This window comes from Mytilus edulis, chromosome 10 (assembly GCF_963676685.1).
Source record: "Mytilus edulis chromosome 10, xbMytEdul2.2, whole genome shotgun sequence".
Lineage (NCBI taxonomy): Eukaryota > Metazoa > Mollusca > Bivalvia > Mytilida > Mytilidae > Mytilus > Mytilus edulis.
The window spans coordinates 29,668,988-29,687,950 of NC_092353.1; the positions used below are offsets into that span (position 1 = coordinate 29,668,988).

At 33.5% G+C, this 18,963-nt stretch overlaps 1 protein-coding gene across 2 annotated transcripts; it reads left to right on the top strand.

The window, feature by feature from the left end:
* The first annotated feature begins 701 nt into the window (after positions 1 to 701).
* On the top strand, positions 702 to 17,842 carry LOC139490848 (fucolectin-like). 2 transcript variants are annotated; one of them, XM_071277927.1, is made up of 5 exons: positions 702 to 916; positions 1,085 to 1,117; positions 15,675 to 15,800; positions 16,455 to 16,670; positions 17,613 to 17,842. In XM_071277927.1, exons 1-5 carry the CDS (start codon positions 745 to 747, stop codon positions 17,822 to 17,824), a joined length of 759 nt encoding a protein of 252 aa, XP_071134028.1. In that variant the 5' UTR covers positions 702 to 744; the 3' UTR covers positions 17,825 to 17,842. The 2 variants fall into 2 exon arrangements, with proteins under 2 accessions (XP_071134028.1, XP_071134027.1); XM_071277926.1 differs by having other exon boundaries at positions 702 to 1,117.
* Positions 17,843 to 18,963: the final 1,121 nt, after the last annotated feature.

Genomic DNA, 18,963 nt, shown 5'->3' on the forward strand with positions numbered 1-18,963 from the left:
TCACAAAACGTACATCAATTTGAGATTTCAACATATATTTCATTACGATACAAACATAGATAGCGGTTTCCTCATCCCCTGATATAGCTGTATATTTGATCTTGTTTACATAATAGTCGAATGATGTTCAATAATTCTGTCAATATTCACCATTATATCGTGTAGGATAACTAGACACGGAAAGACAATGATAAAATACCAATGTTTCTCTACGAATTAATTTGAGAAGTGTCAGTTACAGCAACATTCTTATAATTTGTCTGTGTTTGACAAAGGAGATAAAGGATCAAATGTACTCTGTCGGAGTTAATCTATAATCCATGTCTTAATATAATGCTTTTGTATTAATCATTACATTTATACAAATATTAGCCTCGGTGAAAGACATCCAGGTTGTGCATATTGTCTTTAATAGTAATTACTATTTTATAAAGTGTCAGATTTTAACTAATCTAGTATGAAAAGAATCTCTAATTATCCATATATTTGAGAATATAGAAAAATAGGACAATATAAATAATGAATAGAGAGTAATAGTTTGCTCAAACATAAAATAAATAATGGTAAAAAAAAAGAAAAGAGTAAAAGTAGTTAACATTTAAAGAATAACGAACTGAAGACCCAACAAGCCAGACCTAATGGACTTTAAACTTCTTTATTGAAACAATATTTAAATATGTCAGTCATCCGTAAAGGTTACTTTTAAATAAGGACATTGTATGTTGTAATATAAACATAACAGTAATGGAGAATTATTTAGTTATTTTAATATTGTCTATATTTGTTCTGCTTGGTGCATTATATGTAACTATAGTGGAACAAAAAATAATCAAAATAAAAGACGAGTTACTTCAACACGGACATGAAATAAGGAAAGGAAAAGAAGGATTAGACTCGACCAACAAGGCACTTAAAGAAGTGAAAGTAGAATTTGAATTGACCAACAAGGCGCTTATACAAGTGAAAGTCGAATTGGAATCTACGATAACGGAAGTAAAAGAAGCGCAAGTAGAATTAAAATCGACGAGAAATGAACTTCAACAAGTGAAAGTAGAATTGGAATCGAGGAAAATGGAAGTAAAACAAGTGAAAGTAGAATTAGATAAGATTATAACAGGTAAATAAACCCAAGTCAAAACCATATTTCAGCTATACCATGATACTAGTATTGGCAAATGTTCTTTTTAGCTCACCTGGCCCGAAAGGGCCAATTGAGCTTTTATAATTACTAGGAATCCGTCGTCCGTCGTCGTCCGTTAACTTTTAGAAAAAATATTCTCCTCTGAAACACTTTTGCCAAACTGAACCAAACTTGGCCTAAATCATACTTATGTTAACTTGTTTGAAAAATGCATCATCAACCAAGATGGTCGCCATGGCTAAAAATAGTACATGGGGGTAAAATGCAGTATTTGGCCTATAGCTCTGAAACTAAAGCATATAAAGCAAATTTAATGGTATGAAAATGTTCATTAGGTCAACTCATATCTGCCCTTAAATTTTCAGACGCATCAGACAACCTCGTAATTGGTTGCTGTCTCAGAATTAGTAAGTTTAAGGACATTTTTCATTTTTTGGTTATTATCTTGAATGTCATAATAAATAGAGAAAACTGTAAATAGCTAAGTAGGATCTACAAATAAATCAAATGACTCCTGAAGGATTGTTTGCCCTTCGGAGTCAATGTTGGACAATTTTTTGTAAATTTCAAACGTCAACCAGCAGTGGCATCGAAGCAGTGGTGTATAGCGATACCATCATTGGTTATACCTCCTATTGGTTTCAACGGTTTGATGTGTTTAAACTATTTGTTTATTTGCTTTTCCGAAACTGTCAGTGATCTTTGTAATGTTGTACGAAATGAAGTGTCATCTATGTCAGTTTCATCTACTGATTTTACAATTAAAATCAGTATACATTTGAAATCAACAAAATCATACAAATTCATGAAGTGACCATGAACAAAGAAAACACAATCTTCTATGCAGACATGAACTTATAAAATCAAACCGTTTTTTGTGTTTGAAGAGAGAGAGAGAGAGAGAGAGAGAGAGAGAGAGAGAGAGAGAGAGAGAGAGAGAGAGAGAGAGAGAGAGAGAGAGAGAGAGAGAGAGAGAGAGAGAGAGGGAGAGAGAGAGAGAGAGAGAGAGAGAGAGAGAGAGAGAGTTCACAAAAAAGTTATGATATTCTCGAGATCTGATTCTCAATTTATCTATGGAGGGCTTATATTGTAACTTTTCAGCTAAAAATTATCTAAATTTTAGGACAAAGGGCACAGGACAATAGTGAAAGCCCCTGATCTCCCAATCTTCCTTATATTAAGCAGACATTTAGTCAATAGGTAGATACAAACGTGACTAAAAGGAATTTGGGTACACTTCCTGTCTTTCATGTTTACGGAGCGCCCAAAGTACCAGTTGGATATTCAAAATATATCGTGAAAACCTACCTGAGACCGCTTAAATGAGTGTGAGACCACCCTGGTTCTTTCAATGTCCATAAAATTTAAGTTAATCATAGACTCTGTATATATAAAGGTTGTATTAGAAGGATTTCCCAGAATAATGTCATATTCGATATCTATGGAGGGCTTATATTGTCACTTTTCAGCTAAAAATCATCAAAATTTTAGGACAAAGGGCACAGGACAATGGTGATAGCCCCATGATCTCCCAATCTGCCTAATATTAAGCAGACATTTAGTCAATAGGTAGATACAAACGTGACTAAAAGAAATTTGGGTTCACTTTCTGTCTTTCATGTTTACGGAGCGCCCAAAGTGCCAGTTGGATATTCAAAATATATAGTAAAAACCTACCTGATACCGCTTGAATGAGTGTGAGATCCCCCTGGTCTTTCAATGTCCATAACATTTAAGTAAATCATAGACTCTGTATATATAAAGGTTGTATTAGAAGGATTTCCCACAATAATATCATATTATAAATCCATGGAGGGCTTATATTGTCACTTTTCAGCTAAAAATTATCAAAATTTTAGGACAAAAGGCACAGGACAATGGTGATAGCCTCCTAATCTCCATATCTACCTAATATTAAGCAGACATTTAGTCAATAGGAAGATACAAACGTGACTGAAAGAAATTTGGGTACACTTACTGTCTTTCATGTTTACGGAGCGCCCAAAGTGACAGTTGGATATTCAAAATATATAGTGAAAACCTACCTGAGACCGCTTAAATGAGGGTTAGACTCCCTGGTCTTTCAATGTCCATAAAATTTAAGTAAATCATAGACTCTGTATATATAAAGGTTGTATTAGAAGGATTTCCAAGAATAATGTCATATTCAATATCTATGGAGGGCTTATATTGTCACTTTTCAGCTAAAAAATATCAAAATTGTAGGACAAAGTGCACAGGACAATGGTGATAGCCCCTTAATCTCCCAATCTGCCTAATATTAAGCAGACATTTAGTCAATACTTTAGTCAATAGGTAGATACAAACGTGACTAAAAGAAATTTGGGTACACTTCCTGTCTTTCATGTTTACGTGTATAAAGGTTGTATTAGAAGGATTTCCCAGAATAATGTCATATTTTATATCTATGGAGGTCGGCAGAAGGAGCCATACTGAGCTGAAAATACTGCTGTGCTCTACGTCCGGGGGTGGTGTCTGTAGGTGGTGCGATGGGTAGTGGGTAAGCAAACTCGGGAGGTGGAGGAGGAAGGCCTGGCACTGCTGCAGGCAGGTCTACGATGTTTTGGTGATCGGTGAAGCTGCCTCTCGCTGAGCCCCAACCACAGACTTGAACACCTGGGAAAGGTCCCGGTTGAGTCCAATCTTGTCGAGGCGATGCTGCATGTTGTCACGGAATAAAGGTTTCTTCATAATATAAGTTCCAAAAGGAAAATATATTCTGGAATATTATTTCCACAGGAATAAATATTACAGAATATGTTCCTAACGGAATAAATGGTATAGAATATTTGTTCCAACAGGAATAAAAATTATGACAATGTTTATAACAAAGTTTTCATTGAAACTTCTGTCAGGTGGAACAAATATACTTTGACAATATTGCAAATATACTGGCTTGAATATTCCACTTGGTGTCTTGCACCTCCCTGGCGAGCGCCTCACACTGTTTAGGGTCTGTAATCTTGATAACCGTCATTTATTTATAGCGTTGGAGTGAACGCCCCTAAACAGTGGTTTGAACGCCCCTAAGCGTTGGTTTTAACGCCCTAAGCGTTGGTTTAAATGCCCCTAAGCGAGGTTTGAACGCTCATAAGCGATGGATTGCACATGAAGGTATTACATACTAGTAGCTGATACGGATCCCTTTTCTTCGAAAGATTCAAGTGTCTGAGGCATAAGTCTTTACGCGGTTGGCATCGGTGTGTACACTGGTGGCCTCGAATCGTCTTGGCAGGGCATTGGGGTTGAGAAAATGGCTCTAACTTATCATACTGCGACCTGAATTCCATGCGTTTGTGATCCCTCACCTTGTCCTTACCGAGCTCAGCATTAAACAGCCAGCACTGTGTGATTTTTCTTGTCCGCTTCCGTCAAGACTATCGGCTTCTCAAGGTTGTTTTCGGATTAAATGACCTTGATTTCTTTCCAAAGGCTTTCAAGAAAAATCTGCGCCTCATCTTCACACGGCTTTTGCAAAGTACACATTACCGATGCTTTGGCAAACACACTGTCATCAAAGCACTTGCTGTAATAACAAAATCACGACGGCGTGTGCTTCTGGTAGGCTTTGGTATGTGGTTTAGGTAGCAATACACAGTTAGGAAAAAAACACCCTCTTTTCTAACAAATAAGGCTCTTATTTCAAATGTATATAATGAAGAAATATAATCTCTTTTTGGTGCAACTATGGCAACAATCTGCCTTTATTTAATACAAAATATTGCAAAAAAGGAGGGTGAACATGTCACAAAAGTCTCCAAAATATGGTCCAAAGGAAAATTTTCAATCAATTACAGTGATACCTTTCCTGAAACTATAGGCATATGTCTATCATAAGGTAAACAAAAATCATATGCATTTCTGCTCGTTTTTCAATAAAATTGAATTGAAAAGATCCAGCGTCAAATCTTTGTTGATAAATACTACAATAATTCATGGACATATGGGCGGTACGGATCGGAAAATACGAAATGTCAACCAGATAAATGCCCTATGAAACATGCTAAAACAATCTAAATGTTCATATCAACCCACTAATAAGGATAAATTATTCTTCATTTATCTAACAATCATTTTTACTGTTCACATACCTTCCTATTTCAAAAATTCACCATGGCCATAATGCGAACTTCTAACTGTGTACTGCTACCTTATCGTTGTTGGTTTCAACCCTCTTGGTTTCAACCTCCTCGATAAATCACTTAAAGTCCGCGTTCATCACGAAAGGGACTCTCATCGAGTGGGTGTTGTTGTCAAAGGTCAGCTGGTAGGTCCCGTTCTTGTGCAGCTCGATCTTGACCGCCTTGTGGTTTACGCACCGCTCTTTGTGTATCTCCAGGACTTCCTTGCTATAAAAGTGGTTTAAGCACCTATAGCACAGGTAGATCTCTCCATCGTGTTCCGAAATCTGGCACGACACCAGCCGGGACATATTTTGGATCCAGCAGTAGTGCTTTCGCCCCGTCGTCCGCGATCAGCAGCAAGTTGATGTCTCTCTCCAGCTGTTCGCCAACGTCTAAAATACGCAGCGGGTATACTTCACTGTCCTCTATTCCAAATACATTAGCCGCCGGGGTAGAATTGGCCTTCTCAAATTTGTTAATATCCTTAAGGCTAACCAGATTGAGCTCTTCTTGCCAGTGGTGGCACTGTGTATACCTGTCCGTTTGTTTTGGGTCTACCTCGTCATGGTGCAAGGCCGAAATATGGCCCACTTGAAATACTCCTCGTCTTTATTTTTCACATTGATTACAGCCTTCTTGGCTTGATCCACGCCAGCAAATCAATGTACTGGGACCCACCCAGCGGTCGGTGTTTGTTAATGTTGACTTGAAGTTTTGCAATTGCCTTCAATGTCCAGACACTTTTTTCAGACGTCCAGTGGGCAATCTTTTCTCCGATCTTTTCATCCATCTCCTCAAGAGTTTCAAATCCGTGCACGTGGTTGAGGTAAAATCTGGTTTTCCGAGTGAAATTATCCCACGTTCTCATCTTCAATTTACCTCTTGGGTTAATCTCCTCAAAGGTACAGTGCAGCACCAAATTGGTTTTATTTCTTTCAATGCCTAATCTTCTATCAGTTCCACCCATACATCCGAGAGACCTAAAGGAAGGTATGCACATCCATGTCAATAATGGGGTCATCTTCCAGGTAGTAAATACATCTTTAAAGGCTTTCTTCGGTGAATGTACCTCAATTTTATCCCAAATGGCTTTCCTATCTTCTCGTATCTTTCCCTGTACCTTCTCCAGCAGTCGATCTTTCGACAGCTTGCTAACCCCTATCAACCCATGTTGTTTTGCCTTGGTGATAAGCTCGTTCTTCGTCTAGGGTTGGGACGGCGCTTAAATTTAAGGTTGGTCTTCATTTCGATCCAACTCAACCAACTGATCCTTCCTCATCCGGGAGTACCCTCTGAGGTGTTCATTTTGGCAATACCTCTCAGGACTTTGACGTTTTCAACAACTAATTCCATTTTAGCTATTCGATTCATTTCTTTATCCTAACAATAAAAAAAGTCATTTTAGATCACCCAAAACCACTTTCCCCAATTCAATGGTTAAAAGTCGTGGTAATCATACCCGGTGCGCCTGGATTTTTAATTCCATAGCTCACAATTTGCACAGTTTAATCGGTCTTTCTTTTTGTCCAGACGTTGGTACAATGCTTGTTTAATCTCTCACATCCCCAAGTGCGGAATGTTGCCCCCTTCCCGCACAAGGTTATAATTTTTGCCTACCTATTGACTAAATGTCTGCATAATATTAGAAAGATTGAGAGATCAGGGGGCTCTCATCATTGCCCTGTGCCCTTTGTCCTAAAATTTTGATATTTTTTAGCTGAAAAGTGACAATATAAGCCCTCCATAGATATCGAATATGACTTTAATCTGGGAAATCCTTCTAATACAATCTTTATATATACAGATTCTATGATTTAGTTAAATTGTATGGACTTTGAAAGACCAGGGGGATCTCACCCTCATTTAAGCGGTCTCAGGTAGGTTTTCACTATATATTTTGAATATCCAACTGGCACTTTGGGCGCTCCGTAAACATGAAAGACAGGAAGTGTACCCAAATTCCTTTTAGTCACGTTTGTATCTACCTATTGACTAAATGTCTGCTTAATATTAGAAAGATTGAGAGATCAGGGGGCTCTCACCATTGTCCTGCGCCCTTTGTCCTAAAATTTTGATAATTTTTAGCTGAAAAGTGACAATATAAGCCCTCCATAGATATCGAATAGGACATTATTCTGGAAAATCCTTCTAATACAACCTTTATATATACAGAGTCTATGATTTACTTAAATTTTATGGACATTGAAAGACCGGGGGGTCTCAAACTCATTTAAGCGGTCTCAGGTAGGTTTTCACTATATATTTTGAATATCAAACTGGCACTTTGGGCGCTCAGTAAACATGAAAGACAAAAAGTGTACCCAAATTTCTTTTAGTCATGTTTGTATCTACCTATTGACTATGTGTCTGCTAAATATTAGGCAGATTAGGAGATCAGGGGTCTATCACCATTGTCCTATGCCCTTTGTCCTAAGATTTTGATCATTTTTTGCTGAACAGTGACAATATAAGCCCTCCATAGATATTTAATGTGACATTATTCTTGGAAATCCTTCTAATACAACCTTTATATATACAGAGTATATGATTTACTTAAATGTTATGGACATTGAAAGACCAGGGGGTCTCACAGTCATTTAAGTGGTCTCAGGTAGGTTTTCACTATATATTTCTTTTTTTGGCTTTCCATAAACATTTCTATTTATATTCCTAAATGTTTTCTAGAGTTAGCGGTTTTTCTTTTTGTTTTAAGAAAAATATCATGTATATTAGTACATCTTTGAAGTTTTTTTATTGACAACAATCTATATTACATAAAGACAAATATGCAAGTTAGAAAAGGGTTTATATTCAAGAAAAACGAGAATTTACGGCAGCCTGAAGAGGTCATGAAACAATTTTCTTATCAGATCTTCACTGTAAAAAAATCATGCTTTTAATGTTATTAAGTATTTTGTTTTGTTATGATTTCAACTTAATTTTGAATATCCATCTGACTGATAGCAGCCGGTTGGATATTGATTATCGAATATCGAATAACGAAACGGCTGCTAACTTCACATACATGAAAAAAGTATATTAGGGGAAAAGGTTGAAATTTAGAAAACAAATCAAAAACGCAGATAATGTGATAATAACTGTGTTGTTCGCCAAATTTAATTTTAACATTGGAATAGATTAATGTATCGGTTGTTTATCAGTTGTGTATATCTTTATTTGACCTTTTTAACTTTTTTGGATTCGAGCGTCAATGATGAGTCTTTTGTAGACGAAACGCGAGTCTGGCGTATATACAAAATTTAGTCCTGGTATCTATGATGAGTTTATTTGATGTATGTTAACACAGTTTTGAGTGGTGAGTCCCAATAACTTTCCCGTTTACAAATGATGTATTAATGGGTTGCTCGCACAATTTTGAAAATATAACGGAAATATAAACAATTGTCATATAAGTGGGATATCATCTAAATACAAAATCAAGATTAAGGCCCTGAAAAAGTCAGGAAAATTTCGTTTGTTTTCAATCAATATTGGTTGATTTGGTCAAACGTTTTGATGTTGTTAGGTTTTATGGACGTCCCCCTTTTTGTATTTACCTTGGATTTCATTAGTTTTGTTAATACTTTTGTTTTATTTCTGATCACACATGGAATTAGTTTTCAAACTTCCTTTTGATTTTTGTTGCTATTTTTATTTGCCATCATCGAGATTTAAACTGCTTTCTTGACATCTGTTACGTGTAACAGACATCAAGTATATCAACAGAGCAATTCGTTTACCATTGGTGGACATCTTAAAAAAAGTGTGATACAATAAAAATGTGAATGACCTAGACTTGACAGAGGAGCCTGTAATAATGGTTATTTCATTAATATAAAATGGCGAATAATCTAAGGTGGTATGGTTGCATCAAATTAAATATAAAAATCAAAATTATACCCTGTTAAATTCAATTCGTTTGTACCGGTACAAGGACGATGCCACTGCTAGTTGATGTTTTTTTTACCCAAGCTAATCAACAGGCTAATACTGTTGATTCACTATTATTCGTTGGATACCAATTTTCGTGGATAAAGGTGAACCACGTATTTAAATGTTCAACGAATAACATATTTTCAATAGGCCTTATATACTAACATTGGAAAAACCAAAAAATCAAATATCCACGAATATGCATGTTTTCAGCAATCCACGAAAATTGATACCCTCGAAAATAAATGAATCCACAATCTGTTCTTACATTAAATATAATAAATACAGTTATCCTCGCATACATACAAATATGTCTCTGGTAAACTTCAAATGCAAAAGATCGTTGTTCCATTTTATGAATCGACGAAATTTACTGGTATCCCATTGTCACTATAATTCAATTGAGGTTTGCCTAGAATTTTTAAAATAATTAACTTTATTCAGCGCAGCTATATGTCATAAATAACAAAAACAGTTTATTACACTTTGGTACTTCTTATTATACCACGCTACAACGAACGGGTACACTGGCCTGTTCTTCTCTTTCATAAAACTTACACTTATATACGGCCAAGCTTAGCGAAAGGTAGTGCGACGTAATCAGTCAAACAAACTTTATTAGATTAACTCGTAAAGGAACGATCTTTTTAATTGGCCAATCCAAACCTTCGCCTTCACACCTGCGAAAATAGAACACGCGTACTATAAGTTGAATGAACTGATCAGTATTCACGTAGCCGGTCAAGGTTGTTATAACCTCCATCGTCGTATTCATGTACATTATTGTGTTCTTGATTATCCCATAGCAATTCTAGCTTTTCAATGATACATGTATTTACATGTAAAATTCATTGAATTTATAATTTTGTGCACTAGTAAAATTTTAAACTTTAAAATCTTAAGGTTTCACATCGAAATATTTAATTCAACTTTCTCCTCTCAGTTGTTTCTGGATTAAGAGATCTACCATTTTATTTTGATGGGAGGGTGGACTTTAATGAAACAGTTAGTTCTTTTTTCGAAGTTGTATTCTCTGTCCTGTATTTTTATTTTTAGTCTATTTGGTCCTGCCTTTTTATTTTTTATTAGTTTGTCCGGAGTCTTTTTTTTTTACATAAATCGTTATTCGGCCTTTTTGCCAAGTTGCTAATCCTGCCTTCTTATATCTTTCGCAAGTTTTAGGTATTCGACTAAGAATAGTGTGATCATTTTTGTAATTCAGTTTACTTAATTTTGAGAAAAAACCCCGAAATTCTAAGTTAATTCAGAACATGTAACCAACCATACTTTGTTTAGAGAAAAATAGAGATGGCAAACCATGGCACAGTGGAAAGATATGTACTTTATAAACTCCAGCGATATACTTAATGAATTTTATAAGTTAACTGTTTTGCTATTCTCGGTTGAAATTCGAACGTAGATTATATATTTGTAAATATCTAAATAGTTACAGAGAAAACAATCAGTTTTTAAAAAAGTATTTATTCATTAAATGTATTGATAAAAAGGTGAACCCCTTCTAGTACATGCATTCAGTCATACTTATTAATAATTTCTTAATATTTTGTTTATCAGTTTATCTTACATGTATGATTTTGTATTTCATTTTAAATACGCATGCATACTTCACGTCAGTTTGGCGGATAGTTTAACAATGTTATGCATATCACTTTCTTACGGTATTAAATTAGAGGAGAGGTTTTTAGCCAATTTAAATCGAAAACAGTACATTTATTTTGTTCCTTATAAACTACGATAAGAATTTGTTTTAGTTCCACACATACAAAAGAAAAAATCTTCGCCGATGTAACATTTCGATCCTTTTTACACCAAAATGCCTTCACTGAATTCATTTGAATTTCGTGGTGATCCTGATAGTACATTGCATACTACGTCTTCATTCACGTGCACAAATGATACGATTATTATTTTTGTTTTTGTTTCTATATTTCGGGGACAATTTGCTCCGTTTATGATACGTAAATTCTTAATGACCAAACGCTTATCTACTGTGTAACTTTCTGTATCTTCGTTTTACATGTTTTATTGCATGAAAACACTAAAAGAGGAATATGCAACCCATTATAACTTTTTGTAATTATTATAATGGATCAGCATTATAAGATCCTTATTATAAGTAACTACTACATTGAAAGAAACTAAAAGTGGTGACTTAATCATGTATAAAAACGGCACATGTATTTTATTTTATCCTTATATGTTTCATAATACGGTACATTATGTACACGATAATTATGTTCCTGCAGTATAATTTCGACATTACTATTTGAAATTCACAAAACATTTATTTAATTCTTTTGACTAAAGATTGGTAAACTATACATTGTCAAATGTTTGTTTTTACGTTCGTAGTAACATGGTATATTCCATAGTCACCTGTGTCAATTCCAGTACAAACTACAAATGTTGTTGTATTTGAATCTTTCGACCAATGAAATGAGACGTTATGAGTTGTTTGTTTGTGACACGCCAGAATGTTATCAATGAACTATCAAACGCTAAAGTTGACTGATTTTCAGTATAGGTTGTATTTTTCTCAAAAGATTCATAGAATTTATGTAAAAGATTGTATCTAAAATACTGAACTCCTAAAAATGACAAAAAGTGTTAAACAACTTACATATTCCTGATATTTTTACGGGCATTTTCTTTATTTGATAGCGATTTAAGCATGTTGAAACGTGTGCTGCTTTTTCCTAACCATCGCTTAACATCTTCCTGTATAAATAATACGTACAGTCAGTGGGATTATGTCCCGAAAGCAAAATAGCTCAAGGTTCGATTTTTTTAACTGTTAAAGAAACTTTTCTCTCAATCGAATTATGACTTTCAAACAGCAGTATACTACTGTATACTACTGTTGCCTCAATTTGTTATCTAATATATCTTTATTAGAAATTAATCTTGTCCACTTGGTTTAAGTGTTTTGTAGAAAACTAGTAAAGTATTGCTTACATCTCATCTCTTTGTTATAAATGTGAGCCATCAAAAAAGCCTTTTGTTTTCAATATTTATATGATAATGCAGACATACATAGATCAATACCTTGGACAGTATGACGATGATGTATGACGTTTTAAACACATTACAGCATGTAAGCGGAGTAAATATGTTATGTTGAAAGATGATAGACCTTTTATTGTACATGTTTTAACGAGGGTTAGGATCAAGTTATGTCTGCAAGAATAGTAATGAATTCGTTTTCGATTGGCGGGTTGGATTCTTGTGATCAATGCATTTATCCGTAAACTTTAAGATGTCAATAAACATGAAAGGAAATTTGTTTTTATAAATCAACATTCTTGATGTATACAGCTACTGGATATAATTAGAAATATCAAACATTTTCATGAAATATTATCAACACTGACATTAATTTTCAAATGTCGTTTACAAACATGTAGATTCTAAAGGCAAAATCAGTTATAAAGCTAACAATTTTAGAAAGTGTCAACAATTTATTTACACTTTATAGACTTTAAAATCATAACAAATGTCACGTGATTGTACATGTAATGCTGCTATTCAATTAAGAATCTAGTTTTGGACACATTTCATTTCTTTTCTTTTGTTTAATTCACCATTTTCTACATAAGGAACATACATTCGACAGTGGATTTCTATTCGTTTGATGTGTTTGCTATTAATTAAGGGCCGGAATTTTCCTTGAAGTTCGGTATGTGTGTTGTTTTACTTTTTGCAGCATAACAAAATATTTACATTATTTTTCTTCATTGAAATTCTAAAGTAAAATTAACCCTTTTTCTTTTCTTAAGATCATCGCTTCACTCACATTTTATAATGCTGGTTGATGAAATGTGCTTCGAAGATATGTAGTTGATATGAGGGCTTAGGTTGAATTTATTTTATATTTTCATGATAAGAACTTTTATTTTTATAAAGCTTGATTCAAGTAAAATGAAGACGGGAGAGAAAGTGGGGAGGGAGAGGTACTTTGTTTGAATTCATTGCTATAAATTCATTGTCGCATTGACTTAGTATGATTTGATATTTTACAGGACATCATTAAGGTATCCTTTTAACTAGTACCTGGGATATGCTATTTATAAAATTTTTAGGCGGACAGCCTTTTATATGGTAAACGTATTGTTACTTTATTCATCCAAATGATCGACTATTAGGTTGTTACTTTTTCTTTCACAATATTCCATATTTATCAAAACAAGATGAAAACGATTATACTAAAATCAAATCCGAAGATATAGTAAAGTCCTTTATTTGCAAATAATCGTATAGTTTAAAAAGAGGGGATACTGCTTACTGGTAAGACATCAAAAGGCAAACAACAACCTACATAACACATTGTGAGAAACTGCAGATTGAGCATCACAAAACCCTCAAACAAATGAATACAGTCATAACAAAAATGAGTATAGTTAGTTTTAGCTGTATTGACATTCATAGATACAAATATATATTTCAAAAATTATAAAACTAATTAGGAAACTTGTGGTGTAACTTTACCAACTGACTCCCTGCACTATATGCAATACAAATAATTGAGCTCAAGTAGCCTACATATTCACTGGATATGGCACACAACAACAAACACCCATGAACTTTTGATTAACAAAGTATTGAAATGAAACACAATTAAAACAAAACCTAATGGCATCAAAGTTTTCAAAAAATCAGCGCACAATAATAGCCCAATTTCTTCTGGCTTAAAACGCAATCAAACTAAGCCTTTCTAATTTAAAATACAGGGTTTGGTTATTCATTATAGCCCCGTTTGATCATGTAGTTTGTTGAGGTACTAAGACACCGTCGAAATTTTTCAAATGAGCATTCAGGATGAATAAACATCAGGAAAAGCGCTTTGGATTGAGTAAATCTCTAAATGGTTATTATCTTTTTAAGAATACAGACTTAATTAAATACTTGGAATTGATGTCAATTACAATTAGAATATAATATCAACTGAAACAAAATGATGTTCAGCAACGACAAATTTTGACAAACTTGTTATTTGATACATGCTGAATGATTGTGACGATTTATCTGATTATTTATCTTTTTCACGTCATCTCATTACAACAGGATTGATTATATTGGACATGCAATTTACCCATTATGTATTAATACGAGGTATATATAGATTATTACATTGATACCAGTGGATTATCGGATTTATCCAATCGAGATAGTTAAATTATCAATTTTACAGTCCGAGCCTTGGCGAGGACTTTAAAATTTATAATTTAACTATCGAGATTGGATAAATCCGATAATCCACGAGTAACTATGTAAGAATCTGTTTCTCTAATGATTAGAAAAATTCTTTTCTTTTTTGTTGTGAAACGAAAATCCCCTTCGAGTGCCTTTAACATTCCACGAAGTTGTCAATTTCATTAACACCTGTTAGCATATTTTGATTCATCCAATTAGCTAAAAAGGTTATGACCCTTAAAATCATTCAATGATCTTTTGAGATAATCGGCAACCACACGTTGCATACATTTTTTTATACAAAGGGTTCGGAAAGGGATTAATTTCCATAGAATTAGAGAAAATTGAATATTATCTCTGTTGATATATGTATTTTTATATCAACGTTTATTGTAAAACAATAATTGAGATAAAAGCAATCTCTATTTCAATATCCATCATTCAATTTAAAACCAAACGTGATAAACCTTCACATAGATGAACACAGTTTCAAATTATTTTAAATAGCAAAGCTTTTATGCAATAATTGTTTTTTGTACAACGACAGTTATAGTAAATTTTACCATTTGTTTTATCTTAATAAATGGTGCCTAATATTTACAGGAAACATGCATTTCGAATTATACATTTTTACTTGTATATTCATGAAGGTCCTTTATCATTTCAACACATCAGAATGAAAAACCAACTCCTGACTTAGCACAGGCAAACCCTTATGTTAAAAATCCAACAATAAACCTGGTTACATTGTTAGCGTGACCTCTCATGTGTTTGACAGTTACAAAATATTTCATTTTCCTTAAGTACAGCTTTCGATTAACGAGAAATGTCATTTCGCTTCAGCTTTATATATTGTTGTACTACAGTGCTTGGGTTATAGCGGTGAGTAGACGGAATAATTACTATATATAGCACATGATAGTGTCTACATTTCTTTTCGCAACTTGCAAAAACTTATAAAATGAGAGGCGGAAAACGGATTGATTTGCAAATTGATTGCTTTTTTGTAAATAAAAACGGAGAAATGCTACGTTATACAAATGCAGATGAAAATACTATAATACTATATTTGCATGTATAAAGTACAACGCAAGATATAGAATTACAACAATAAATCGATTGAGAGTAAAATGTGTTCCCTGTTTTCAATACCACGTTGCGTAGAACATTTCATTGAACGTAGTAAAGCAAATATGTATATTTTTTGTCTTCTTATTTGCATGTCTTCTGCTTATCAATTATAGAGTCATATAAGGATCTTTATAAGACCGTTACAAATGATATAAACAATTTGGAAAGAAAGATGGATAAAAAATTTGAGAAAACGATGACTACACTTCAACAGAGTATAGAAAATAAATGCAGTAAGGGTATGTGTATATATATATATATATCATTTATATCACTATGGTAAAATTATTTGTTAATGTATAGATAAAAATTATATAATCAAAAGACGGAGTTAGTTTGGCTTGACAAAATAACTTCAAACTTTAAAAGCGTGCTTATGAGCTGCAGTAATCCATCAAGGAAATCATGACAACAAATAGAAACTCTAAAATAACACCGCTTTCATTAATATATTGCATTTGAAATGTGTGTATAATTTGATAATTTTATATGAAATTATTTATGACATCTGATGTTGGATTTCCATGCCCTGTTAACGCTTCCTTTGGGGTTCGTGCCATTTCTTCAGGGTTTTTCTCTTGTCTTGCATATGGACATAAAAGTTTGAACATATGATTACTAATGTTGCCTCGTATATTCATTGACATCAAAAACATTGCAACCTTTTTTTAAATTTATTATTCGTAAAATTGAAAGTGACATTAACGTTTGTATTATCGGACATTATATGACCAATATATTGGCAGTCATGAACATGAAATTGTCAAATCATATATTGCTTGATGTCTCATCAAATGAAACATCGAAATTATTCATAAAAAAAACGACTAAACTTTTATATTTGTTCTATTCATTTTTTTGTTTATCATCTGTCTAATCAATTCATTTTGCAGAAATCATTGGGCCTTTATATGAAGCAGCAAAGGGAAAAGTAGCAAAGCAAAGTTCATTATATCAGGGTAAACTGTATCCTGCCAGTTCGGCCCTTGATGGAAATATTGGTACTTTTTCTCACACAAATAGCGAAAAAAATCCGTCTTGGTGGGTAGATCTAGGGAGACTGTTCAGAGTTGTAAGGATTGAAGTTTATAGCCGTAAAGAGTGTTGTGGTAAGTTCTTGTGGTAAAAAACACTAGAGGCTCTAATTAGCATATGTTGCTCACCTTGGTCGGTGTGCATATTAAACAAAGGACACACATTAATTCACGAAACAATGTGTCTTAGTGATGGTGATGTGTTTTTAGATCTTACTTAACTGGACATTCTTACTGCTTTATACAATTATCTCAATCTATAATGAACTTGGTCTGGTAGTTTTAGATGGAAAATATTTTGTAAAAATTTACAAAAATTTACAAAATTTAGGGAATATGTTAAAAATTGACTATCAAGGGCAATAACTCCTCAAGGGGTCAATGGACCATTTTGGTCATCAATCTATTATAATATAAAAGATAATAACCAATAAAAACTGAAAAAGTTCAATAAAATTATCAATTCAGGGGTAGAAACCCAACAACAGGTTGCCTGATTAGTCAGGGCAAATAAGTCTTGACCTAATAAACAATTTTACCCCGTCAGATTTGCTCTAAATGCTTTGGTTTGAGAGATGTGAGCAAAAAAACTGCATTTAACCGTTAATGTAATATTTTTAGCTATTTCGGCCATCTTGGTTGGGTCAAAGGCCACATTTTTAAATGTAGTTACCGAATGATGATTGTGGCCAAGTGTGTCTCAGTAGTAGAAGATTTTTGTAAAAGATAACAAACATTTACGAAAAATTGTTAAAAATTGACTATAAAGGGCAATAACTCCTTAAGAGGTCAACTGACAATTTTTATTCTGTTATTGTGTGTTAGGCTGCTGTAAGTGACAAACTATGAGTTTCACTGTTCCTCTGGTATCTTTCGTCCTTCTTTTTTACAAACACCATCTTTATTTAGTATGAGAAGATATTATTTAAAAGGAAACTATTTGAAAAAATATAATTAACTATTATCTAGTTCAATCTTCCAATTTCATAACTTGTATTAATATGAATGTATTTTTAGGTCCGTATCTTCACCACATGGACGTTACTGTCGGACCTTCCCTTGACAACATGTCTTTATGCACCCACTATAAAGGTCCTGCAAAAACAGGGGAACATTTCGTCTTAGAATGCGAAGCTACGATGGTTGGAAGGTTCGTGAAACTGTCCATAATTGGTCACGGTATTATGCAGTTGGCAGAATTAAAAGTGTTTGCGTATTATCACAACTAATAAAGTATTAAAATAAAAGTACTAACATTTATTTGATTTATTATAACAAACTTGCTTTTAGTCGAAAACAGGTTCAGAAAAGTTTTTTCTTCTTCGGTTTTGGTCTATGTCAGAAACTTTCGTGCTGATTATAGATCTTTGTTTATATCTCTGTTGAATTCATATTAAAGGTTTGCCTAGACCAGGAACAATATTGAGCTTGTCGTATTGTTTCAGCAAAATCTAATGGCTATGTTTTGTGTAACATGCATTTTTTGCTGTTGGGTTTACTAGAACATATAATTTGTACGTAACTATATAAATATTACTTTTCTTTTACAAAAGCTATGGAAATTGCTATGGTATCATGTATATCTACAAAGAAGCAAATTATGATTGACATTGTTTCCAATACGTCTGTATCAAAAGTAAGAAAAAAATAAAATTGTAGTGACAGTTCTAACAATATCAGCACAGATGTAAATACAAATCCACATATTTTCTTCTTAAATGTATGTCTTACTGATTCAGATATTTGTTTACGATCTCTTCAATGTCCCTATTGGGTGTTCGATTTTTCAAATATATTTTGGCCACGAATTTCACTGAAGAGACGTTAATTTTCCAAATGCACATATTGTGCAGTTACATAAGAACCGTTAATGCTATTTACCGATTATCCAATCAATTTAAATTGTATCTTTCCACAATTTAATGACACCTAAGCTACATCCTGTCGTCTACATTAATTCAACATACAATCAATTATACAAAATAATTGATATAGACGACAGTTTATTTGTTTATATTTGGATTGTTTGAATACATATTGGTCTGAATTCATGCAGCAGAAATCATTGAAATAGTTAGCAGTCTTTTCGAAGTTACCCTGGTGACAATTTTTCTTACTATTACTCTTTTAAATGATAAATAATAATCTCCAAACCCATAACCAAATCAGCTTCGTATCTATGCCACTAAACCAGATAACTAATAAAACTTATATTTTTCATTATTTTTTTTTTCTCATTTTCTATTTGATGCCCTTGGTATTGGAGCTACTCGACTTGACAAGCTAGTTGAAAGAAGTATTCGAATGCATTTCATTAACAGTTGTATCCTTTTTAATGAAGTCTCAACTGTTATCATCTGCAACATGG

Excerpts from the sequence above, each read along its gene's own strand:
- LOC139490848 (XM_071277926.1), top strand. The coding sequence starts at position 745 with ATGGAGAATTATTTAGTTATTTTAATATTGTCTATATTTGTTCTGCTT. Across the intron at positions 1,118-15,674 it reads ATTAGATAAGATTATAACAG|AGTCATATAAGGATCTTTAT; the intron begins GTAAATAAACCC and ends TATCAATTATAG. Across the intron at positions 15,801-16,454 it reads AGAAAATAAATGCAGTAAGG|AAATCATTGGGCCTTTATAT; the intron begins GTATGTGTATAT and ends TTCATTTTGCAG.